The 27,243-nt window shown below is 43.2% G+C and overlaps 1 protein-coding gene across 2 annotated transcripts in view; it reads left to right on the forward strand.

The window, feature by feature from the left end:
* LOC139373823 (ankyrin repeat and BTB/POZ domain-containing protein 3-B-like) overlaps positions 1-27,243 on the forward strand; it is a 114,010-nt gene that overhangs the window by 84,556 nt on the left and 2,211 nt on the right. Inside the window, exons 3-16 of one of the 2 annotated variants that reach the window (XM_071114875.1) lie at positions 8,797-9,001; positions 11,187-11,339; positions 12,352-12,514; positions 14,233-14,322; positions 15,750-15,851; positions 16,591-16,684; positions 17,574-17,709; positions 17,926-18,158; positions 19,218-19,396; positions 20,963-21,068; positions 21,265-21,367; positions 26,128-26,209; positions 26,416-26,484; positions 27,041-27,154. In XM_071114875.1, the coding sequence (XP_070970976.1) occupies positions 8,797-9,001; positions 11,187-11,339; positions 12,352-12,514; positions 14,233-14,322; positions 15,750-15,851; positions 16,591-16,684; positions 17,574-17,709; positions 17,926-18,158; positions 19,218-19,396; positions 20,963-21,068; positions 21,265-21,367; positions 26,128-26,209; positions 26,416-26,484; positions 27,041-27,154 (1,829 nt within the window). The remainder of the gene's footprint in view (positions 1-8,796; positions 9,002-11,186; positions 11,340-12,351; positions 12,515-14,232; positions 14,323-15,749; positions 15,852-16,590; positions 16,685-17,573; positions 17,710-17,925; positions 18,159-19,217; positions 19,397-20,962; positions 21,069-21,264; positions 21,368-26,127; positions 26,210-26,415; positions 26,485-27,040; positions 27,155-27,243) is intronic. The other variant, XM_071114865.1, reaches the window with a different exon arrangement.

Here is a 27,243-nt window from a genome sequence, read left to right on the forward strand (position 1 = left end):
TAATGCTGTCTCTTTCAGATGTGAGGTCTCTCCTGATGTCCCTTTCAGACGTGAGGTCTTCAATGCTGTCTTTCAGAGATGAGGTCTCTAATGCTGTCTCTTTCAGATGTGAGGTCTCTAATGCTGTCTCTTTCAGATGTGAGGTCTCTAATGTTGTCTCTTTCAGACTTGAGGTCTCTAATGCTGTCTTTCAGACGTGAGGTCTCTAATGCTGTCTCTTTCAGACGTGAGGTCTCTAATGCTGTCTCTTTCAGTTGTGAGGTCTCTAATGCTGTCTCTTTCAGACGTGAGGTCTCTAATGCTGTCTCTTTCAGACGTGAGGTCTCTAATGCTGTCTCTTTCAGACGTGAGGTCTCTCCTGATGTCTCTTTCAGACGTAAAGTCTCTAATGCTGTCTCTTTCAGACGTGAGGTCTCAAATGCTGTCTCTTTCAGATGTGAGGTCTCTAATGCTGTCTTTCAGACATGAGGTCTCTAATGCTGTCTCATTCAGATGTGAGGTCTCTAATGTTGTCTCTTTCAGACTTGAGGTCTCTAATGCTGTCTTTCAGACGTGAGGTCTCTAATGCTGTCTCTTTCAGATGTGAGGTCTCTAATGTTGTCTCTTTCAGACTTGAGGTCTCTAATGCTGTCTTTCAGACGTGAGGTCTCTAATGCTGTCTCTTTCAGACGTGAGGTCTCTAATGCTGTCTCTTTCAGTTGTGAGGTCTCTAATGCTGTCTCTTTCAGACGTGAGGTCTCTAATGCTGTCTCTTTCAGACGTGAGGTCTCTAATGCTGTCTTTCAGACGTGAGGTCTCTAATGCTGTCTCTTTCAGACGTGAGGTCTCTCCTGATGTCTCTTTCAGACGTAAAGTCTCTAATGCTGTCTCTTTCAGACGTGAGGTCTCTAATGCTGTCTCTTTCAGATGTGAGGTCTCTATTGCTGTCTCTTTCAGATGTGAGGTCTCTAATGCTGTCTTTCAGACATGAGGTCTCTAATGCTGTCTCATTCAGATGTGAGGTCTCTAATGCTGTCTTTCAGACGTGAGGTCTCTCATGATGTTTCTTTCAGACGTGAGGTTTCTAATGCTGTCTCTTTCAGATGTGAGGTCTCTAATGCTGTCTTTCAGACATGAGGTCTCTAATGCTGTCTCATTCAGACGTGAGGTCTCTAATGCTGTCTCATTCAGACGTGAGGTCTCTAATGCTGTCTCATTCAGACGTGAGGTCTCTAATGCTGTCTCTTTCAGACGTGAGGTCTCTAATGCTGTCTTTTTCAGAGGTGAGGTCTCTAATGCTGTCTCTTTCAGATGTGAGGTCTCTAATGCTGTCTCTAATGCTGTCTATTTCAGACTCGAGGTCTCTAATGCTGTCTATTTCAGATGTGAGGTCTCTCCTGATGTGTCATTCAGACATGAGGTCTCTCATGATGTCTATTTCAGACGTGAGGTCTCTAATGCTGTCTATTTCAGATGTGAGGTCTCTCCTGATGTCTCATTCAGACATGAGGTCTCTCATGATGTCTCTTTCAGATGTGAGGTCTCTCCTGATGTCTCATTCAGACATGAGCTCTCTCATGATGTCTCTTTCAGACGTGAGATCTTTAATGCTGTCTCTTTCAGACGTGAGGTCTCTAATGCTGTCTCTTTCAGACGTGAGGTCTCTAATGCTGTCTATTTCAGAGGTGAGGTCTCTAATGCTGTCTCTTTCAGATGTGAGGTCTCTAATGCTGTCTCTAATGCTGTCTATTTCAGACTCGAGGTCTCTAATGCTGTCTATTTCAGATGTGAGGTCTCTCCTGATGTGTCATTCAGACATGAGGTCTCTCATGATGTCTATTTCAGACGTGAGGTCTCTAATGCTGTCTATTTCAGATGTGAGGTCTCTCCTGATGTCTCATTCAGACATGAGGTCTCTCATGATGTCTCTTTCAGATGTGAGGTCTCTCCTGATGTCTCATTCAGACATGAGCTCTCTCATGATGTCTCTTTCAGACGTGAGATCTTTAATGCTGTCTCTTTCAGACGTGAGGTCTCTAATGCTGTCTTTCAGACGTGAGGTCTCTAATGCTGTCTCATTCAGACGTGAGGTCTCTAATGCTGTCTCTTTCAGACGTGAGGTCTCTAATGCTGTCTATTTCAGATGTGAGGTCTCTCCTGATGTGTCATTCAGACATGAGGTCTCTCATGATGTCTATTTCAGACGTGAGGTCTCTAATGCTGTCTATTTCAGATGTGAGGTCTCTCCTGATTTCTCATTCAGACATGAGGTCTCTCATGATGTCTCTTTCAGATGTGAGGTCTCTCCTGATGTCTCATTCAGACATGAGGTCTCTCATGATGTCTATTTCAGACGTGAGGTCTCTAATGCTGTCTATTTCAGATGTGAGGTCTCTCCTGATGTCTCATTCAGACATGAGGTCTCTCATGATGTCTCTTTCAGATGTGCGGTCTCTCCTGATGTCTCATTCAGACATGAGCTCTCTCATGATGTCTCTTTCAGACGTGAGATCTCTAATGCTGTCTTTCAGACGTGAGGTATCTAATGCTGTCTCTTTCAGATGTGAGGTCTCTAATGCTGTCTCTTTCAGACGTGAGGTCTCTAATGCTGTCTTTCAGACGTGAGGTCTCTAATGCTGTCTCATTCAGACGTGAGGTCTCTAATGCTGTCTCTTTCAGACGTGAGGTCTCTAATGCTGTCTATTTCAGATGTGAGGTCTCTCCTGATGTGTCATTCAGACATGAGGTCTCTCATGATGTCTATTTCAGACGTGAGGTCTCTAATGCTGTCTATTTCAGATGTGAGGTCTCTCCTGATGTCTCATTCAGACATGAGGTCTCTCATGATGTCTCTTTCAGATGTGAGGTCTCTCCTGATGTCTCATTCAGACATGAGCTCTCTCATGATGTCTCTTTCAGACGTGAGATCTCTAATGCTGTCTTTCAGACGCGAGGTCTCTAATGCTGTCTCTTTCAGATGTGAGGTCTCTAATGCTGTCTCTTTCAGACGTGAGGTCTCTAATGCTGTCTTTCAGACGTGAGGTCTCTAATGCTGTCTCATTCAGACGTGAGGTCTCTAATGCTGTCTCTTTCAGACGTGAGGTCTCTAATGCTGTCTATTTCAGAGGTGAGGTCTCTAATGCTGTCTCTTTCAGATGTGAGGTCTCTAATGCTGTCTCTAATGCTGTCTATTTCAGACTCGAGGTCTCTAATGCTGTCTATTTCAGATGTGAGGTCTCTCCTGATGTGTCATTCAGACATGAGGTCTCTCATGATGTCTATTTCAGACGTGAGGTCTCTAATGCTGTCTATTTCAGATGTGAGGTCTCTCCTGATGTCTCATTCAGACATGAGGTCTCTCATGATGTCTCTTTCAGATGTGAGGTCTCTCCTGATGTCTCATTCAGACATGAGCTCTCTCATGATGTCTCTTTCAGACGTGAGATCTCTAATGCTGTCTTTCAGACGTGAGGTCTCTAATGCTGTCTCTTTCAGATGTGAGGTCTCTAATGCTGTCTCTTTCAGACGTGAGGTCTCTAATGCTGTCTTTCAGACGTGAGGTCTCTCACGATGTCTCTTTCAGACGTGAGGTCTCTAATGCTGTCTCTTTCAGATGTGAGGTCTCTCCTGATGTCTCTTTCAGACGTGAGGTCTCTAATGCTGTCTCATTCAGACGTGAGGTCTCTAATGCTGTCTCATTCAGGCGTGAGGTCTCTAATGCTGTCTATTTCAGACGTGAGGTCTCTAATGCTGTCTCTGTCAGACGTGAGGTCTCTAATGCTGTCTCTTTCAGATGTGAGGTCTCTAATGCTGTCTCTTTCAGGCGTGAAGTCTCTAATGCTGTCTCTTTCAGATGTGAGGTCTCTAATGCTGTCTCATTCAGACGCGAGGTCTCTAATGCTGTCTCTTTCAGATGTGAGGTCTCTAATGCTGTCTCTTTCAGATGTGAGGTTTCTAATGCTGTCTCTTTCAGACGTGAGGTCTCTAATGCTGTCTCTTTCAGATGTGAGGTCTCTAATGCTGTCTCTTTCAGACTTGAGGTCTCTAATGCTGTCTCTTTCAGATGTGAGGTCTCTAATGCTGTCTCTTTCAGACGTGAGGTCTCTAATGCTGTCTCATTCAGATGTGAGGTCTCTAATGCTGTCTCATTCAGACGTGAGGTCTCTAATGCTGTCTTTCAGACATGAGGTCTCTAATGCTGTCTCTTTCAGATGTTATGTCGACATTTGGCCAATGTTATTGCATCTGACACGATGAGCAACCCAAAGCACCCTGTGTGTCCAGCGTCAACACTTATCATCAGAATAAACACTGATCCAATTCTAATCTGGATCAAAATGGAGTCCCAGGCATACAGAGCGCGAAGTTACATCATCAGCGCTCTGTACATGGAATATTTATGGGGTCACTCTGGGACTCATTCAACTTTGTTGACACTGCAAATACAGTGACACAGCTGTAGCGGCCAAGGATACCTCTCGATGCCTCTCAAGCTTATTTCCAAAGGTAATATCAACGCAGGAAGTTTATCTTGTAAATAGGCCGGATGACGTGAAAGGATATGTGCAAAGTTCAAAATGCAGAATAAATTATGGAGAAAAGCAGAAACGTCAACAACGGACGAGCTATCAGACTGTCATGGAGGGAAAGGATAAAGACAGATGATAAAAAATCTGGCAAAGTTAAATTTAGAGATTTGCATATTGTAGGTATAGTGTTTTTCCAATGGCGTTTAGATGTCCATTTTAGAGTTATCGATTTTTCTGCTCTGTTAGTTGTGTCATTTATTTTAGGTAAAGTCCCCCCTTATCTCAGCTCGCTGGTCACCATAGCATCACCCACCTGTAGCACACGCTCCAGCAGGTATATCTCTCTGGTCACCCCCAAAACCAATTATTTCTTTCCTTCCAGTTCTCTGCTGCCAATTACTGGAACAAACTACAAAAATCTCTGAAAGTGGAAACACTTATCTCCCTCACTAGCTTTAAGCACCAGCTGTCAGAGCAGCTCACAGATTACTGCACCTGTACATAGCCCATCTATAATTTAGCCCAAACAACTACCTCTTTCCCTACTGTATTTATTTGATTTATTTATTTATTTTGCTCCTTTGCACCCCATTATTTTTATTTCTACTTTGCACATTCTTCCACTGCAAATCTACCATTCCAGTGTTTTACTTGCTATATTGTATTTACTTTGCCACCATGGCCTTTTTTTTGCCTTTACCATTATCTCACCTCATTTGCTCACATCATATATTGACATGTTTCTACTGTATTATTGACTGTATGTATTTTTTTCTCCATGTGTAACTCTGTGTTGTTGTATGTGTCGAACTGCTTTGCTCTATCTCGGCCAGGTCGCAATTGTAAATGAGAACTTGTTCTCAACTTGCCTACCTGGTTAAATGAAGGTGAAATAAATTAAAAATTAAAAAAAGCCATATTGGCATATTTGAAACGTCAGTCTGACAAAGTCCCCACAAAACGATCTGTCATCTCTGACATGTTTCAAAAATACCTCAGAGAATCATCATCAGTCAGTCAGAGATTAAATTTGGTCAAATCTTCCTCTGAAGTAGAGAGAAATTGATCATGTAATTATGTACATTTAACAACAATGGCCTCATCCTATTCTTGGAAATGTCAATAGCAGACAGCTGAGGATATCATATACTCAGCACAGGCTATTTTCATATGGAAATCTGTAGAAGCAACCACTAGGGGAAAGTACCTCAGGAAATAATGTCAAAATGTTGACCTCAGTGATTGCTTTCTACACCACCAGAAAAACAGTTTTATGTTCATATAATGTGGGGTCCTTATTGGAGCCCATTGTCTGATGTTTAGGAACAAATGAGGTGGTTAGTTGATTTTGAACCAGAATCAATTTGGATCAGGACTCAAATCTGAACACAGATCTTATCATCTCCACAGATCTCCCTGTATCACACACATACACACATACACATTTTACATTTATTTATTGATAATAAAAATAGGCAATACATTTTTTAAACAGTTTAACCTGCTATGTTCCTCTGCTTCTGTCAGAGCCTTGGAGAGAAACGTCCTGGACCTACACAGGCCACTCACAATTAAACACTATCATGGCTGATTGGCAGCAAATCAAATAGCTCTGACTTCACCTGCACAATTATGTGCACTACACTACACATTCTCCAACTGCAAAGACCAAATATGATAAGAAGTTGTGTACAAAACATTTCTAATATCGGTTCTACTTTCTGTTTGGTCATGGCACCTGTGAGATGTACTCAGCTTCTACCCCATTAAACAGTCATTACACATCACGCTCTAATGAACGCTTGGCTGTTATGTTGGCACTGAATAGCTGGTAACTCACTCCTAAGGTGCCAACACTTCTAAATCCCCCTTGTAAATATAAGCGGTGTGATTGTACTCCTGAGAAACAGAACTAGACGAGAACCCAGCTCATTGCAACAGTGAACAGGTTTTAGGAGATTATCTTTTGATAACCGTGTAGATCCTGTAGACAAAGCGGATGGTGCCCTGTTGAACACTTTAAAAATGGCATTATAGTTAAGATGCATACCCAAAGACTAGAGCTATGAAGTCTCCTACTTCCCTGCTCACTGTTGCTGGAAAGAATGAGCTACTTCTTCCTCGCCACCGTTATGAGCTATATGGCTAACACAAAGTACTGTCCAGTCCAGTATCCATGGTGACATGACAGCTAGCCGTTTCCTATTCCTGCCTATTATATATCCATCTGTAACATATCGGTGGTTGTTTTCTGTACTTCAGAAGAAACTCATTGTCTTTGTGTAGAGAAAGGCACAGTTCTGTGGCCGAGAGTGTTGCTGTTGGCTTGTTGTGTTTAGTTATCTCACTCCTCAGCCCTACAGCTGCCTGCCTGCCTGCCTGCCTGCCTGCCTGCCTGCCTGCCTGCCTGCCTGCCTGCCTGTCTGCCTGTCTGTCTGTCTGTCTGCCTGGCTGCCTGGCTGCCTGTCTGTCTGCCTGCCTGCCACCCAGGAAATGTCACAGGCCAACATCAATAAGAGATGAGGATGGATATTAGACCATCAAGCTGAGCTGCCTGCCTCAGTCCCCCCTCCCCCTCATTCCACTGCTTAATTAGGGCACTATTACACTGTCATCACACTGTATTGTACTCCCTTTGGTACAATTAGTGTAGTGTGTGGGTGTGCTGTGTGTGTGCGGTTGTACTGCTAGCATGTCAAGGCTATAGGGTCTCAATTATACATCTGAATTGCCAGTGTGTGGTGGTTGTTGTTTGTTTTAATCAGATCCGCTAGCCCACTCGGTTCTTTGCATTGCATCATACTGTTCCATACAATGCTGCACTGTTTCTCTTATCAGTGGAGCACTGACATCTCCCAGGTCTGCTGTCTGAAAGATAGACTGTTGATTTCAAGCATCCAATTCCCCCGTTTTAGTCATGCATTCCACATGTGCCCTTCTCTCATTGTCCATGCAAAAACGAAATCTTGACAACAGACAAGCCACACAATTATGATGCTAAACAAACCATTTGTCTCTTTGAATGACTGTCCCCATAGAATCATCCCTTTATTGGTACGACTGCATGCTGTTGCGTTTCCACTGAATGAGTTTGGTGAGAAATAGATCCCTCTGTTTAGTCTTTAATTTAATGCAATGTGTTGTGATTGTGAAACCGACCCCTACAGTATGTGTGAATGTGAAACCAATGGAACGTGGCATTACACTATAACACTATTACTTGACTGACAGATTAGCACCATGTCAACCTACATCAAGACGATATATATGTGTGTTTATTTGGATCCCCAGATACTCTTCCTGGGGTCCACAAAAAACACAAAACATGACAAGTAACAAAATACTGATACACTGATAGACAAGGACAGTCACACAAATGTAACATACAACGATATACAAACAATACAACAACAAAAAATGATGTGTTAGAAGCATCATAATGTTATATAAACAATAAGTGTTTTTCTGTTATATGCACAGTAACAAAAGTGTACGGACTGATAGGGCCCAGGACTCTCAGAATGTCATGCTGTGATAGAGACGCAGAACAATCTGCAGTATGTTTCTGATGTATAGTAATGGTGTCACATCGACAAGATGTCCATTTCTGCTCTATATAGTAGAAATAGGGTGAGTACTGGTACTCGTTGTGTCTATGAGATACCATGAATAGTGCAGCCTTTTGAAAACCCCTCATGTACAGTTTTACTGTGTCTCAGTGGGATTCTAGTTGGGCCCAGCTGTCTCGTTGTCTGGCTTCCAGGTCTGCAAGGCATTCGAAGGCAATATGTCCTGTCCCTTTCAGCTCAGTAAAAATTTTGTGAAAAACAGTTTTTGCCATGCCATTTGAAGCATCTGGAGAATATTCACATTTTATGAGGAAAACCTTTTAAGCAGAGAGTTTGAGTGAAACCGCATGACCTAAAAGTACTGGAGGATTATGCAGAGCATGAGGAAATAGCAAGGAGAGTATTATGTTCCTAAATATTCATATTTCATAAAAAACAGTTGTGGCTATGCTTTTACTCGACGGAAGCTCCTTCAGAGAGAACCCCTGTCTGTCTGTGTTTATGTCTCTTCACCATGGGGTCTAGACATTCTCTATATTATCTATCTCCCCTGACACCGTGCGTGTGCATGTGTACACGTTTGTGTGCGTGTGTGTACGCATGCGTGTGAAAACAAGAGGACATTCCCTCCATTTCTCTATGACCTTCTTCTTCTCCAGCTCCTGATTTTATTGTGGATGTGTGTGTAACCAAAACCGTCTTTTCATTGTGTTCTGCAGGTGACCTGGTCTCCCGGGCCATGCACCACCTCCAGCCGCTGCATGTGAAGAACCATAGCAACGGGACGCCCATCCACCAGAAGAGCAGCCCAGTACACTGGGAGCCTGAGGCGCTCTACACTCTCTGCTACTTCATGCACTGTCCCCAGGTGGAATGGGAGAACCCCAACGTAGAACCCTCTAAGGTTACCCTGCAGACAGAGAGGTAACACACACCTCAAATGAGACTGTTTATATATAACGATATGGTAAATCTCTACATTGACGGTGTAGATAGACAGTTATGATTCACAGCTCAGGAGAATCTCTGTCCTGTACTGAACCTCCACATTCATCCCTTGATCAGATAGGTATTGACATATCATGGTAGTACTTTCATTCTATGGTGAACTAAAGCCATTCTGAAGTACGCCAGACAAACCTGTATTCAGTTTTAACAGTGAACCTCCAAAGTCTCCCCCACATCCCTAAACCAGATGTTTTCCTATTGAGGAATACTATTTCCATTGGTTCAATGGAAATTGAGTCAATTGACAGCTTGTTAAGGTATAGTAAGCCCTAAAAGTCACCTGTGTGGGAAAACAGCAGGAAATTACTTTTGAAACAGACTCATATCCACACATGCACAGTCAAAGTTGATGGCTTTGATTCAGTTGGTGTCACTAACATAGTCATTACAGTTCAATACAAGTTAGAGGCTGTATGGAGTCCATGTTTTAGAATGTATGGAGTCCATGTTTTAGAATGTATGGAGTCCATGTTTTAGAATGTATGGAGTCCATGTTTTAGAATGTATGGAGTCCATGTTTTAGAATGTATGGAGTCCATGTTTTAGAATGTATGAAGTCCATGTTTTAGAATGTATGGAGTCCATGTTTTAGAATGTATGGAGTCCATGTTTTAGAATGTATGGAGTCCATGTTTTAGAATGTATGGAGTCCATGTTTTAGAATGTATGGAGTCCATGTTTTAGAATGTATGGAGTCCATGTTTTAGAATGTATGAAGTCCATGTTTTAGTGTGTTCCCCTAAGGGTTTGCAAATTACGGCTCACAACTTTGTACAGATGTGCTAAGTACTCTCGGCCGGCAAACGCAACCAGTGTGTTCGTGCAAACTCGTACCCTGCTGGGAACTGGGAAGCTGACGTCATTGGAACCATTTTGGCTCAGATATACCCTCTGGGTATATCAAATTCAAGAACATACATGTTTTCTTCTTACAGTCCTACGCAATATATTTTTAAGTAATTCTGTGTTTGATGACTTTATGGCAAATAATTATCTATCTACATAGTTTTTCCTTGCCATATCACATGGTGAGGAAAAACTCCTGTACATTATCTCTATACATTATATAACCTCGCCGGCCCAGTATGTCCAAAGGCTATGTGGATACCCCTGCCAGGGGAAGGGGAAGTAGGTGAAAAATCCGAAAGTTGGTTATGAGCAGGCCTCCTCCGGAGTTCCAGACTTTACTGCCCTGTAATGGAGAGCTAACGGCTAATATGTCCCCCAGGTCTTTTTTCCCCAGTCTGCTTCAGCTCTGCGCTCTGCAGAGAAAGGTTCCTAACGAGCAGATTTGTAGAGTGGAATTGGGAAAGTTGTGTGATTCCAATCACGTTTTAAAACTTGTTTAGGTCTATGCCTAATTGTGAGTCTTCAAAGATAATGTAATATTTTGAAAACACCTGTACAAATTACTTCAAAATGCCTCAAGGTCACATGTTTCCCATGTCTTTGAAGAGAGTAATTTGCATTTGTGCAGTGATGAAACCTCGAATCACTAAAGAGCAGGATTCTCCCTCGGGTTAGAATAGCATTGATGAATGACAGATTGATGATGAGTGACATATAGCTATTACAAATAAAGGAGTGAAGCTGGGGTCAAGGACATTCAACACATTGAACCATCCTGTATGAGATATCAAGCAGTGACTTAGAGAGTCACATCAATAATGTTCAATATTAACATTACATATATATTCATATTAATAATAATATGTCTATGACAGACAGGTGAAGATACATATTCATATTTGTAATATAATTTGAAATGGGAACCAGCTGTTAGGGTCTATGAATAAAGGAGTAGGAGGAATAGCAAACTTTATTCCAAGACACAGATCTCAAGTCAGTTTTGTGTCCCTCCAACCCGGATCCTCTGAATGGTAATGGTTCGAATTTCTGTAAGCTAAGCTTATCCAAGGTATGTACTGAAACCAGACAACAACCAGACTACCATTCAGCCGATAGCTGATATTGATGACTCCGGTGTGTGTGTGTGTGTGTGTGTGTGTGTGTGTGTGTGTGTGTGTGTGTGTGTGTGTGTGTGTGTGTGTGTGTGTGTGTGTGTGTGTGTATGTGTGTGTGTGTGTGTCTCCCCCTGCAGGCCGTTCCTGGTTCTACCTCCTCTGATGGAGTGGCTCAGGGTGTCGGTGGCCCACGCAGAGCACCGCCGTAGCTTCTCAGTGGACAGTGACGACGTCCGGCAGGCCGCCAGGCTGCTGCTGCCAGGGGTGGACTGTGAACCACGCCAGCTCAAGTACGGCATGGAAACACACACACACACAGGGCACGCAGGCACACACGCAGGCTTGAAACACACACACACAGGGCACGCAGGCACACACGCAGGCTTGAAACACACACACACAGGGCACGCAGGCACACACGCAGGCTTGAAACACACACACACAGGGCACGCAGGCACACACGCAGGCTTGAAACACACACACACAGGGCACGCAGGCACACACGCAGGCTTGAAACACACACAGGGCACGCAGGCACACACGCAGGCTTGAAACACACACACACAGGGCACGCAGGCACACACGCAGGCTTGAAACACACACATTCAGTATGGACTCAGAGACACACAGATGCACATACATACATACACACACATTGAGACTTATATTTCCCTCACTAACTTTAAACATCAGCTATCTGAGCAGCTAACCGATCGCTGCAGCTGTACATAGCCCATCTGTAAATAGCCCACCCAATCTAAATACCTCATCCCCATATTGTTTTTATTTACTTTTCTGCTCTTTTGCACATCAGTATTTCTACTTGCACATCATCATCTGCTCATCCATCACTCCAGTGTTAATTTTCTAAATTGTAATTACTCCGCTACTATGGCCTATTTATTGCCTTATCTCCTTACCCCATTTGCACACACTGTATATAGACTTTCTTTTTTTTCTATTGTGTTATTGACTGTACGCTTGTTTACTCCATGTGTAACTCTGTGATGTTGTTTGTGTCGCACTGCTTTGCTTTATCTTGGCCAGGTCTCAGTTGTAAATGAGAACTTATTCTCAACTGGCCTACCTGGTTAAATAAAGGTGAAATAAATGTTAAAAACACACACACACACACTCACACACACACACAAACTCAGGATGACCTCACACAGTAAGAATTTGTCCTCACATTGACACTAATCAGTTAACATTCAAATCATGTCCATCCAGAGGATTGATAGGAAGCTGAGTGTAACTCTGAATTCAGCTAATTGATTTCCTTTCCTGTGATTTCCCTACCAGGACAGATGACTTCTGTGCATCCAGGAAGTTGGATGCAGCATCCACAGAGGCTAAGTTCCTCCAGGACCTGGGATTCCGTATGCTCAACTGTGGCCGGACCGACCTGGTCAAGCAGGCTGTCAATTTGCTGGGGCCTGACGGCATCAACAGCATGAGTGAACAGGTTAGTTAGACACACGCATATAAATGCACGCACATACAAACCCCCACATACACATGAAAAAACTCACATTCTCTCTCTCTCTCTCACACACACACACACACACACACACACACACACACACACACACACACACACACACACACACACACACACACACACACACACACCACACACACACACACACACTGGTTGGGGAATCTGTGTATCACACATGATGTGAGGATTTGACTTACATTACTTACAGCAGACATAGCACCAGTCCACAGGGACACCTTGCAGGCAGGCAAGCACTGGCAAAGATGCTCACACTCTTACAAGCACGAATGCACCTCTTTGGCCTCATGTACACCTGGATGGATATACACACACATGCCCACAACCACCCACCCACATTCTCAACTCAATTTGACCCAACACTTTTTTTATTTATTTAAATCATTTTAGGGTTAAATTGCAGATCGATTGTGGCTTCTATCAGTGTAATTATCTGCATGATTTCCAAACCCTCATATATTTTGGGGTGTATATATAAATATATATATATAATGTGTCTGTAAAATGTAAATAGCATGTATAAGCTGGAAGTAGAAGCTTACTGTATGTGTTGTTGTCCATTAGTTTATTCCAATTAGGTGGTAGAGTTAGGGGGAAATAATAAAGGAAAATATATATCTAAAAAAAAATATATATATATATATTTTTTTTAATAATATATTACATTTGATATTTTTTGAATAAGTTCCTCCATTTCTTTTTGTTTTTCCTCTAACGTTCAGTGCCTCTATGGTACAGTTTTTATTGTTATCTTTCTGTACTGTTAGTCCCTCTATTTTCTTGTGAACTAATATGAACTCTTTTGACCTAAATTGTTTTTGTTTTAAATATTAAGTATTGAATTGCATGGCCTCTAAATGCATATTTAAAAGTGGCCCATACAATAAGGGAATCTGCTATACCTATGTTTTATTGGAAAAAGTAAGTTATAAATTCTTCTGTCTTGGTTAAAAAAAAGGTTGTCATCCAAAAGGCTTTGATAAAATGTCAGATTACCCCCCCTCCCACACACATCTAATGTACCAGCCACATTCATTTTTAATGGAAACCCAGTTTTTAGTTCTAGGCTGTTCTGAGCGGAGGAACCCAACTCATTCCCTTCAGACTGTGTGTCTTTGATGTTTAGACTGACTGAGTAGCCTAGTGGAAACGCTGGCTGTTCCCAGTCACTTAGAGCTACGGAACACCACTCCTCTGAGTTTTCCATGACCCACTCCACATGCTAGTTAATCAAAGTGGCTGGAGGGGAACTTTCAGACATGGAGTCCAAGTGAGCTGTGAGCACATCCAAGAAGTCAGATACCGGTCAAACTGAGGATTGTTGCCATGTGTTGATGGCTTCGACCTGTGCACATGTAAGGGAGGTGAACCACGTTTGCATGATAGAGTAACCTTGTCTGAGACCCAAAGACTTGTGTTAGCTCCCCGAGATAATGCCTAAGCTTTAGCTCAGCGGGCTAACACAGTATTAACTCACAGTATAAAGACAGTGTAAAGCATCCATACACTGTCAGACAAAAACAATGTCCTTGACATCTGCTTTATTCAACTCACATAACCCTGAACATCTGGAATATCTGTCAAACAAAACACCAGTCCACCCTAACTGTAAGTTGACCAATTAATCATCTGACCCCTGACTTCCTGTGTGATTCATCTACCAGGGAATGACCCCTCTGATGTACTCCTGTGTGAGAGGGGATGAAGCAATGGTCCAGATGCTGCTGGACGCTGGAGCCGACATCAACAGTGAGGTCAGGGACGATGGCAACACCATGTTGTGTAGAATGAATTTGTGTGTAGCCTGATCCCAGATCTGTTTGTGATGTCTTGCCAACTCATATGGTAATTTTCATGTTGTGACAAGACATCACAAACAGATCTGGGATCAGGCTAATTTATGTGGTGTGAGATAGGAGAAAACTCAGATTGTGGTGTCCCTCATCTGTCCCCACTCCTCCTCTCCTGTTGCCATGCTGTATAGTGTATAGAAGGTCATTATTTCGAGGCATGGGCCACCATACTGTTTACTATACAAAATATAATAACATTGTTTACAATTTAATTACACAGACACAACTGTCTAGATAATGTTAAATACTGTACTAATATGTTTGAGTCATTTCTCAAGGAGCCCCTGGTAAGCTTAGGGGGTTCTTTGGTTGTAGCCTACTTACATGTAATGGTGGCCTATGCCTGTCATGCATGTGTAACCCACCAGCCATCACGCCAGAGTTCATGTCACCCATAATTGTGATAAACCCCAGAACAAAGCACTCAACACAGCATCCCATGAGGCTGAAAACTGGTTATTTTGGCCGCTCATCATCATCGCAGTGAGGTCATAACTTATCGTTAATGCAGCAATGATTCATCTCAATAAAGTTAAATGGAGCATGTGACTGATTTGATTGATTAGGAAGTTTTTTGCTTCCAGTATTTCTGAAGCACCGCGCACACACACACACACACACACACACACACACACACACACACACACACACACACACACACACACACACACACACACACACACACACACACACACACACACACCAGTCAAATATATGTGTATCCTCAAAGTTTGAAACTAGTCTTTTTGCTTCAGAGGCTCTGAGAGATGTTCAAGGGAATATGAGTTTGTGTGCTTCGTTCACGGGTCTGTCTCAGCCCCTAACTGACTGTCTGCCTGATAGGAGATGTGGTCTAGTTACTGAGGTCACCTTAGGTCAGTCTTGGGCTCAAACTGGACTCAGAGTCATGTCTATCGCTGTCAGACACACCAGGGCTGGAACAGAGTGGAAAGTTTAAAGTATCAAATAGGACTACAGGACTAAGCGAGAACTAGATGGGATCTATCGAGTTGGTTAGAAACAAGTCAGGCTATTGTGCAGAGGATGTCCGCTTTTGCTAGTTACCTGAGGGTTGTATTCATTACGGCAAGCAATGGACAACTTTTTTTTTAAAGGTTTCGCAATGGAAAACAGAAATGAAAGTTTCTTATTGGACAAGTCCAAGTAAGCCTTCCCTGTTTTCCTGTTTTTTATTATGTTTGTTGCCTAATGAATACAACCCAGCACTCCTTTAGATTCCCCCCTTTAGCTGCTTGTCTTTGCTGCATAGACTAGCATTTTAATGGCTTCATATCTCTCTCCCCTGAACCTCCCCAATGACTTCCCAGGTGCCAAACACAGTGCACAAGTACCCCTCAGTCAACCCCGAAACGCGCCTGGGGACACCACTCACTTTCGCCGTGTTACACGGACATGTCCCTGTCGTGCAGGTAGTGACGTCATCCTTTTTCCCCTCACTGTGTTTTCTGTCTGTTCACCTCCCATTGTGTATAGTGTCAGGCAGGGTGGGGGTCAATTCCGAAAATTCAGGAAGTGAACTGAAATTATTTTTTCATTTAATAGCAATGAGAAAAATTGGAATTGGACGCTTGGTTTACTTCCTGAATTGACCCCAATCCTGGTGTCATGGTTATTATTATCATGGCTTATAAATGGTAATAATAATGGCTAAAATGTGTTTTCTCCTTAATCCTATGAATGCTGTGTCTACTGAATGTCATTGAATGCTGAGTGAACTGAGCTTGAAAATTCAATGGAAACTGGTTAAAATGGAAACACTCAATAAATTTAGGAGTGTTCGTCCCATTTTATTGTCAGAAAAGTACGAGCTGATTCTCTACTTCCTTCTTTCAGTGTGCACGCAATGCATTAACTTAGTGGAAACAGGAAAATCTGTTTGTCCCTGTTGCTAATGGTTATCAAGCACAATGGACCAACATCGCAATGATTTTTCCACTGAACTGCTAGAACTAATTACTTCTACATCTCAAATGAAAGGTGTAGCAGCACTTTTTCCACAGCCTCATGGAAGGGTTTTGGAAGGACATGGAAATCACATGGGCTGAAAGCAGAAAAACAGCATTTGTGGTTGAATAAATGCAGATTTAGTGTTCAGGCATTTTGGGGTAGAACCGAACCCTAAGCTGCCTCCCCCCCTGCCCTCCATAGCTGCTCCTGGATGCCCGGGCCAACGTAGAGGGCTCCCTACAGGACGGTATGGAGAACTACACAGAGACCCCGCTACAGCTTGCCTCCGCTGCAGGTACACTATGCACTATGCAGTTCTAGAAGATGTAGCATACACATGTACATACACACAGACACCTAGCAGATCTAGAAGATGTAGCATACACATGTACATACACACAGACACCTAGCAGATCTAGAAGATGTAGCATACACATGTACATACACACAGACACCTAGCAGATCTAGAAGATGTAGCATACACATGTACATACACACAGACACCTAGCAGATCTAGAAGATGTAGCATACACATGTACATACACACAGACACCTAGCAGATCTAGAAGATGTAGCATACACATGCACATACACACAGACACCTAGCAGATCTAGAAGATGTAGCATACACATGCACATACACACAGACACCTAGCAGATCTAGAAGATGTAGCATACACATGTACATACACACAGACACCTAGCAGATCTAGAAGATGTAGCATACACATGCACATACACACAGTCACCTAGCAGATCTAGAAGATGTAGCATACACATGCACATACACACAGACACCTAGCAGATCTAGAAGATATAGCATACACATGCACATACACACAGACACCTAGCAGATCTAGAAGATGTAGCATACACATGTACATACACACAGACACCTAGCAGATCTAGAAGATGTAGCATACACATGTACATACACACAGACACGTAGCAGATCTAGAAGATGTAGCATACACATGTACATACACACAGACACGTAGCAGATCTAGAAGATGTAGCATACACATGCACATACTGTACACACAGACACCTAGCAGATATAGGCAGACTAGCTGAGATGTTCATGGATAGACACACACAACATCCGCAATAAACCACCCTCATACACAAATTCTCAGTTCAATTTGACCCTCAACTAATATATTATATATTGACCTCTTCCCCAGGTAACTTTGAGCTGGTCAGTTTGCTGTTGGAGAGAGGAGCAGACCCCATGGTGGGAACCGTGTATCGTAACGGTATCTCTACTGCCCCTCATGGAGACATGAACTCCTACAGTCTAGCAGCAGCACATGGACACAGGTAACACTGACTATACTCACAACACACGACATGAGCAAGAAATTATAGGTAGAGAGAAAACATATCTCTCTCTCGCTTGCAAACACACACACATACCCAACCCCAAACACACACACGTCACCATACATTTAACATCATAGCTTCCCTGCATTATCACTACATTATCACCACTATCACTACTATCACATATCTCTGTCTGCTATCCTCCCCGTAAAGGAACGTGTTCCGCAAGCTGCTGTCCCAGACGGAGAAGGGGAAAGGGGACGTGCTGTCCCTGGAGGAGATCCTTGCCGAGGGGACAGAGGAAGAAAGGGGCCTGGAGGAGAGGAACCCCTCCCAGCTGGACCTGGTCCGGACCGGCAAGGCCAAGCTCAAAGCCCTGAGAGAGGCCATGTACCACAGCTCTGAACACGGACATGTGGATATCACCATCGACATACGCAGCCTAGGTTAGTACATACTTTAGTAACACTTTGTAGTCTATCTACAGCAGGGGTGGGCAATTCCTTGAGGGCCTGATTGGTGTCACAGTTTTTCCCCAGCCCCAGCTAACACACCTGACACCAATAATCGCCTAGTCATGATCTTCAGTTTAGAATGCAATTTGATTAATCAGCCGTGTTTGCTAGGGATGGAGAAAAAGTGTGGCACCAATCAGGCCTTGAGGACTGAAGTTGTCCACCCCTGATCTACAGTATATAGTATAGTTCCATGGACTAAATGGAATGGTATCAAATGCATGGTTTCCATGAGTTTGATACCATTCCATTAATTCAATTCCAAACATTACTATGAGCTGTCCTTCCATCACCAGCCTCCTCTGGTATAGAGGCTCAATAACCAAGACCAGATAAGTAACATGTTGAGATGCCAACTGCATGTCTGTGGACTTGCAACAGGGAACAATATATAGATGTTCACCTCATAAACCATGGACTTAGTTTCAGGTCAACTGCATATTTGTAAACAACATGTACTTTCTTTAGGTCTTCACAATGCAGTAATTACAGTATAGATATGCACAGCCTTTTGTCGGTATAATAGATATACATTCAGGTCTGACCTATACATTGTAATCTAAGAGATCCATATTGCCGTGGCCATTCCTTGCATTCCAGTCACATGAAGCAAACTGTAGATGTTCTGCCTGTGTTGTTGTTGTTGTTGTTGTTTTTCCAATGGAATGAAGGCCGGCTGTTTGTGTAACAACCTTGGTGTTTTTTTCCATTTGTCTCCTCATTCCACTAAGGTCTGTTAGTGTGTTCTCACCGTATAATATTTATTGTAGTTTTGTTGACAAGATATATTGCTGGCAATATTAACAATGGGAATCAGTGTAAGCAGGCGGGGGGGGGGGGAAGCAGACAGGAACATTCTAGCTAATGAGATGGCAGATTTACATGTGAACAACAGGCACAACTCTGATATAAAGTGTTTTTTTCTCAAAGTTGGAGGGATGTCAAGTGTGTGTGTAGATGTAAACATCTCTGTGTGTGTATGTGTCTCAGGGGTCCCCTGGACGCTGCACACCTGGCTGGAGTCTCTGCGGACGTGTTTCCTGCAGCATCGGAGACCACTGATCCAGGGCCTGCTCAAGGAGTTCAGCTGTATCGAGGAGGAGGAGTACACACAGGAGCTCATCACCCACGGCCTGCCACTCTTGTTTCAGATCCTACGAGCCAGCAAGGTGACTGGATGTCATGGCCTGTATTCAAAAAGTGTCTCAGACAATTGCTGATCTAGGATCAGGTCCCCCATCTTATTCATTATAATCTTAAAGGCAAAATGTATTCTAGATTTGAGTTGGGCACACATCTAACTTTCTACATTCAGCTTTTTTCCGTATCCACATCCCACTTTCTTCAACTTTCAACTGTATTGGTTGCATTGGGAAATTGGTCACATACAAATAAACGTAGAGACATGCTTTACACAATGTGAAGCATGTTGTCAGATCCCAACATCCCACATCCATATCTGTCTCTTTTTTCTCTCCCGACAGTGAAGAAAATCATGTCTTCTTTCTGCTTCACAACCATACCCCTAAGAAGGAACCTATGGACGTTCTTATTCCCCTTTATAGAAACATGGCCTACTCGCTTGGCTCAGTCTCCTCTGCATTCCTGTGAGCCCTGGTCAACAGAAGTACACTAAATAGAGAATAGGCTGACATGTGGAACGTGACCCATTTGTCTTATTGTGATTATATAATGCAGCCCTCTCTCCACACTGACTGGCGGAACCCCCCAGGCCCAATCCATTTCAATTAGTGCATTGATTTATGATTTATGCCCTCCGCTTCTAAATTGTACCCATTCTTCAAACCCCACCCATCTCTCTTTATCCCCTCAAGATTCACTGCAGCATTACATCCAACATAATACCTCAATAATATATTAGAACAGTTCAATGCCTTTTCTTATATATCAACTAACTGTTGGCCTGTCATGTAGTTGCGTTTGTGCATTATTGCTGAGAGGGAGCAGATGAACACACACATACACACACACACACACACACACACACACAGACAAACGTACAAACACACAAAGCCCCTGCCACACACCGCCCTCTCCTGTCCCATTCCAGCAGCTGCCCTCGTCCCTGTCAGGGTTGATCTATGGCAAAGGCAGTGATACCTACTCTGAGACGCCAGGGACCCCCGTCACTGTTTGTCCTGTCATATCCCCTCTAATGATGTGTGACTTCAAGGTAGAGAACGTTCATCTTCCTCTAGCCAGACTGTGTGTGTAACAGTCTATTTACACCTCCTTGTTTAACACACACACACAAAGGGCAGACTGATGCACAACAGAGAGTAACACTGAGAAGATGTGTATGTTTTCATGTTCAGGATGTGATATGAGAAATGTGGACTTATTCTATAAAGGGGACTTGTTATTATGGTCTCCATACTGGTGTGGCACACAATACATTATAGCAGCAGTTACTGCAAAATGAGTGCTTTATTCAGCCTATCAACAAGTGTGGATCTGTTTCGCTGGGTTCTCTGTGGTCTGCAGATGTTATTTTTCATCCTTCTGAAAGCAACACTCGATAATCTACTCACTGGTTGACTGTGAACACCGGTGCTTGTTAAATCATCAGCCTTTGTGACTTGACCTACTGGGCAATGTGGAAGTGAATGTGGTAGTAGATACCTGTATCTGCCTTTATCTATATTGTGTGTAGGGAGTGTATAAAACCCGTCTGATATCTAACTCCCCTGTGTTCCCTCTCTGCGATGTTCCAGAATGAGGTGATCAGCCAGCAGCTGTCTCTGATCTTCACCCAGTGCTACGGACCGTACCCCATCCCCAAACTCCCCGAGATCAAGAGGAAACAGACCTCACGCCTGGGTGAGCAGGAGAAGAAGGATTAGGTGTTATTGCTTAGTAGTAAAAGTTAGATTTCTGCTATGGATCACGTCGTAAATAACACTGCACTGATTCACATCAGCATAGACAAATGCTCCATTTTAGTGTCCAAAGATTGTCATAAACTAGACATTCAGAATTGAGTTGAAATAATTTAGATGATGAATCTGCCTTCCAGATCCTCATTTCCTAAACAACAAGGAGATGTCAGATGTGACCTTCTTGGTGGAGGGGAAGCCATTCTACGCCCACAAAGTCCTGCTCTTCACCGCCTCTGGCAGGTCAGAACACTTCTCTCTCTCTCTCTCTCTCTCTCTCTCTCTCTCTCTCTCTCTCTCTCTCTCTCTAAATTCCACCTTAACTATCTGCAAGCAAGTGAGGGCAACTACCCATACATAACTCCTGTTCCCAAATACCCTTACATAACTCCTGTCCCCAACTACCCATACACAACTCCTGTCCCCAACTATCCTTACATAACTCCTGTCCCCAACTACCCATACACAACTTCTGTCCCCAACTACCCATACATAACTCCTGTCCCCAACTACCCATACATAACTCCAGTCCCCAACTACCCTTACATAACTCCTGTCCCCAACTACCCATACACAACTTCTGTCCCCAACTACCCATACATAAGTCCTGTCCCCATCTACCCTTACATAACTCCTGTCCCCAACTACCCTTACATAACTCCTGTCCCCAACTACCCATACATAACTCCTGTCCCCAACTACCTTTACATAACTCCTGTCCCCAACTACCTTTACATAACTCCTGTCCCCAACTATCCTTACATAACTCCTGTCCCCAACTACCCATACATAACTCCTGTCCCCAACTACCCTTACATAACTCCTGACCCCAACTACCCATACACAACTTCTGTCCCCAACTACCCTTACATAACTCCTGTCCCCAACTACCTTTACATAACTCCTGTCCCCAACTACCCATACATAACTCCTGTCCCCATCTACCCTTACATAACTTCTGTCCCCAACTACCCTTACATAACTCCTGTCCCCAACTATCCTTACATAACTCCTGTCCCCAACGACCCTTACATAACTCCTGTCCCCAACTACACATACATAACTCCTGTCCCCAACTATACATACATAACTCCTGTCCCCAACTACCCTTACATCACTCCTGTCCCAACTACACTTACATAACTCCTGTCCCCAACTACTCATACATAACTCCTGTCCCCATCTACCCTTACGTAACTTCTGTCCCCAACTACCCTTACATAACTACTGTCTCCAACTACCCATACATAACTCCTGTCCCCAACTACCCTTACATAACTCCTGTCCCCAACTACCCATACATAACTCCTGCATCCAACTACCCATACATAACTCCTGTCCCCAACTACCCATACACAACTCCTGTCCCAACTACACATACATAACTCCTGTCCCCAACTATACATACATAACTCCTGTCCCCAACTACCCTTACATAACTCCTGTCCCAACTACACTTACATAACTCCTGTCCCCAACTACCCATACATAACTCCTGTCCCCATCTACCCTTACATAACTTCTGTCCCCAACTACCCTTACATAACTCCTGTCCCCAACTACCCTTACATAACTCCTGTCCCCAACTACCCTTACATAACTCCTGTCCCCAACTACCCATGCATAACTCCTGCATCCAACTACCCATACATAACTCCTGTCCCCAACTACCCTTACATAACTCCTGTCCCCAACTATCTTTACATAACTCCTGTCCCCAACTACCCATACACAACTCCTGTCCCAACTACCCTTACATAACTCCTGTCCCCAACTATCTTTACATAACTCCTGTCCCCAACTATACATACATAACTCCTGTCCCCAACTACCCTTACATAACTCCTGTCCCAACTACACTTACATAACTCCTGTCCCCAACTACCCATACATAACTCCTGTCCCCATCTACCCTTACATAACTTCTGTCCCCAACTACCCTTACATAACTACTGTCTCCAACTACCCATACATAACTCCTGACCCCAACTACCCATACACACCTTCTGTCCCCATCTACCCTTACATAACTCCTGTCCCCAACTACCCATACATAACTCCTGCATCCAACTACCCATACATAACTCCTGTCCCCAACTACCCTTACATAACTCCTGTCCCCAACTATCCTTACATAACTCCTGTCCCCAACTACCCATACACAACTCCTGTCCCCAACTACCCTTACATAACTCCTGTCTCCAACTACCCATACATAACTCCTGTCCCCAACTACCCTTACATAACTCCTGTCCCCAACTACCCTTACATAACTCCTGTCCCCAACTATTCATACATAACTCCTGCATCCAACTACCCATACATAACTCCTGTTCCCAACTACCCATACATAACTCCTGTCCCCAACTACCCTTACATAACTCCTGCACCCAACTACCCATACACAACTCCTGTCCCCAACTACCCATACACAACTCCTGTCCCCAACTACCCTTACATAACTCCTGTCCCCAACTACCCTTACATAACTCCTGTCCCCAACTACCCATACACAACTCCTGTCCCCAACTACCCTTACATAACTCCTGTCCCCAACTACCCATACATAACTCCTGTCCCCAACTACCCATACATAACTCCTGTCTCAATCAATCAAATCAATCAAATGTATTTATCAAGCCTTTTTTTTACATCAGCAGATGTCACAAAGTGCTATACAGAAACCCAGCCTAAAACTCCAAACAGCAAGCAATACAGATGTAGAAGCAGGGTGGCTCGGAAAAACTCCCTAGAAAGGCAGGAACCTAGGAAGAAACCTAGAGAGGAACCAGGCTCTGAGAGGTGGCCAGTCCTCTTCTGGCTGTGCCGGGTGGAGATTATAACAGTACATGGCCATTAAGGCCAGAGGAGGAGAGAGGGAGATGGGAGAATTAGGGGGAACATATTTAAGTTCACACAGGACACCAGATAGGACAAGAGAATTACACCAGATAGGACAAGAGAATTACACCAGATAGGACAAGAGAATTACACCAGAAAGGACAAGAGAATTACACCAGATAGGACAAGATAATTACACCAGATAGAACAAGAGAATTACAACAGATAGGACAAGAGAATTACACCAGATAGGACAAGAGAATTACACCAGATAGAACAAGAGAATTACACCAGATAGAACAAGATAATTACACCAGATAGGACAAGAGAATTACACCAGATAGAACAGATTGACCCTAGCGCCCCGGCACTGTGAAGAGACACACAAAGGTACAGAGATACGCATACATTGTGATATTGTTTTATGGTGGTATTAAACATTTTGTATTGCAGATATGTAGTGGTGTAATAATGTTATATGATGTAATGTTTTATATTTTGTTTTATATGTAATGTAAGTGCTTTAATATGTTTGGACCCCAGGAAGAGTATCCTGGGGGGGATCCTTAATAAATACAAAATACTATTGCAGCATAGATACTGGAGGCTGAGACTGTGGCCCTGTCCGACGATACTCCCGGACAGGGCCAACCAGGCAGGATATAACTCCACCCACTTTGCCCTCACACCACTAGAGGGATATGAACAGACCACCAACTTACTACCCTGAGACAAGGCTGAGTGTAGCCCACAAAGATTTCCTCCACCTGAGGGGGCGCAAAACTGGACAGGAAGATCACGTCAGTGACTCAACCCATTCAAGTCGAGATGAGTCTTCAGTAAAGACTTAAAGGTCGAGACCGAGTCTGCGTCTCTCACATGGATAGGCAGACCATTCCATAAAAACTGAGCTTGATAGGAGAAAGCCCTGCCTCTAGCTGTTTGGTTAGAAATTCTAAAGACAGTAAGGAGGCCTGTGTCTTGTGACTTTAGCGAACGTGTAGGTATGTGCGGCAGGACCAAATCGGAATGATACTGTAGGTAGGAGCAAGTCCATGCAATAGCAGTAAAACCTTGAAATCATCCCTAGCCTTAACAGGAAGCCAGTGTAGAGGCTAGCACTGGAGTAATATGATAACATTTTGGGGTTGTAGTCAAGAGCTAACAGCTGTGTTTAGCACTAACTGAAGTTTATTAAGTGCTTTATCCAGGTAGCCAGAGAGTAGAGCATTGCAGTAATGTAATCTAAAAGTGACAAAAGCATGGATTACTTTTTCTGCATAATTTTTGGACAAAACGTTTCAGTTTTTTGCAACGTTATGAAGATGGGAAATGCTGCCCATAAAATATTCTTGATATGTTCGTCAAAAGAGATATCAGGGTCCAGAATAATGCTGAGGTCCTTATTTGAGACGACTGTACAACCTTCAAGATTAATTGTCATATCAAACTGCATATCTATTTGTTTCTTTGGGACCTAGAGCTAGGATCTCTGTTTTGTCTGAGTTTCAAAGTAATACATTTGCCGCCATCCACTTCCTTATGTCTGAAACACAGGCTTCCAGGGTAGGCAATTTTGGTGCCTTCCTCGCCTTTCCTTCCAGTTCTCTGCTGCCAATGACTGGAACGAATTGCAACTGAATCTGGAGTCTTTTATCTCTCTCTCTCTAACTTTAAGCATCAGCTGTCAGAGCAGCTTACCGATCACTGTACCTGTACACAGCCAATCTGTAAATAGCACACCCAACTACCTCATCCCCATATTATTACTTACCATCTTGCTCTTTTGCACCCCAGTATCTCTACTTGCACATCATCATCTGCACATATATCACTCCAGTATTAATGCTAAGTTGTAATTATTTTCAGCTCTATGGCATATTTATTGCCAACCTCTCTACTCTTCTACATTTGCACACGCTGTACATAGATTCTTTCTATTTTTCTTTTCTTTTGTGTTATTGACTGTACGTTTGTTTATGTGTAACTCTGTGTTGTTGTTTTTGTCGCACTGCTATGCTTTATCTTGGCCAGGTCGCAGTTGTAAATGAGAACTTGTTCTCAACGGGCCTACCTGGTTAAATAAAGGTGAAATAAAAATACACAATAAAAATAAATCTATTTTTTTATTCTCTCTCTGTCTTTCTTTCTCTCTGCTTAAGGTTTAAGTCTCTACTGGCGAACAGACCAGCTGCTGAAAACACATGTATTGAAATCAGCCACGTCAAATACAACATATTCCTGGTGCGTTCATAGAGAAAATAACTTTTCTGTTTTTCCCTTGCAATCTGATCAAATTGATACATGAATCAGACAATGGTGTGATACATTTTCAAAGGGGAATGTTCATACAAAAAATGCCCAGATTCTTTCCCATGACAGTGTAAATCCATCGGTAGGTTTGTTGTGTTGTGAGAATGTTGTGTAAACGTTCATTCGTACTGTTACAGCTGGTGATGCAATACCTCTACTGTGGTGGGACGGAGCATCTGCACATCAGAAACACAGAGGTTATGGAGGTAAAACTGTTAGTCCATTTGCCACGTTGTCAGTCGAGTCATGTTTTTTAAGATGCAATAAGACTTAGACCAATATACAGCTGATTGAGAGAATGCCAAGAGTGTGCAAAGCTGTCACCAAGGCAAAGGGTGGCTACTTTGAAGAATCTAAATATAAAATATATTCTGATTTGTTTAACACTTTTTTGGTTAATACATGATTCCATATGTGTTATTTCATAGTTTTGATGTCTTCACTATTATTCTACAATAGTAAAAATAAAGAAAAACCCCTGAATGAGGAGGTGTGTCCAAACTTTTGACTGGTACTGTAGATATATGCATCCGTGTTCATAACCAATACAATTTAGATACTTCCTGATACAAGGTGGGCAGTCCCAGTTAGTGAAGTGCAGTATTACAGTCCAACAACATGTACTACTTAGCCATAATAGGGTCATGTTACCAGCCTGGGGACTGGGCCGAGATCTGTGTCATTGTGACCATACAGCAGGATTAGGCAGCCTAAATAGATCTGGTGCCGGGCTACAATTGTCTTCTTTTCTGGTGTGTGCAGCTGCTGTCAGCGGCCAAGTTCTTCCAGCTGGAGGCGCTTCAGAGGCACTGTGAGATCATCTGCTCTAAGAACATCAACACAGAAACCTGTGTGGAGATCTACAGCCACACCAAGGTGAGGGGGTCGAGTTGAGAATGTGTCGTACAGCAGTACGGTGTGGGGGTCTGCTTGTGTATGTCTACTATCTATTCATGCACGTGTGT

Source organism: Oncorhynchus clarkii, chromosome 2 (genome assembly GCF_045791955.1).
Source record: "Oncorhynchus clarkii lewisi isolate Uvic-CL-2024 chromosome 2, UVic_Ocla_1.0, whole genome shotgun sequence".
In the NCBI taxonomy this organism is placed as follows: domain Eukaryota; kingdom Metazoa; phylum Chordata; class Actinopteri; order Salmoniformes; family Salmonidae; genus Oncorhynchus; species Oncorhynchus clarkii.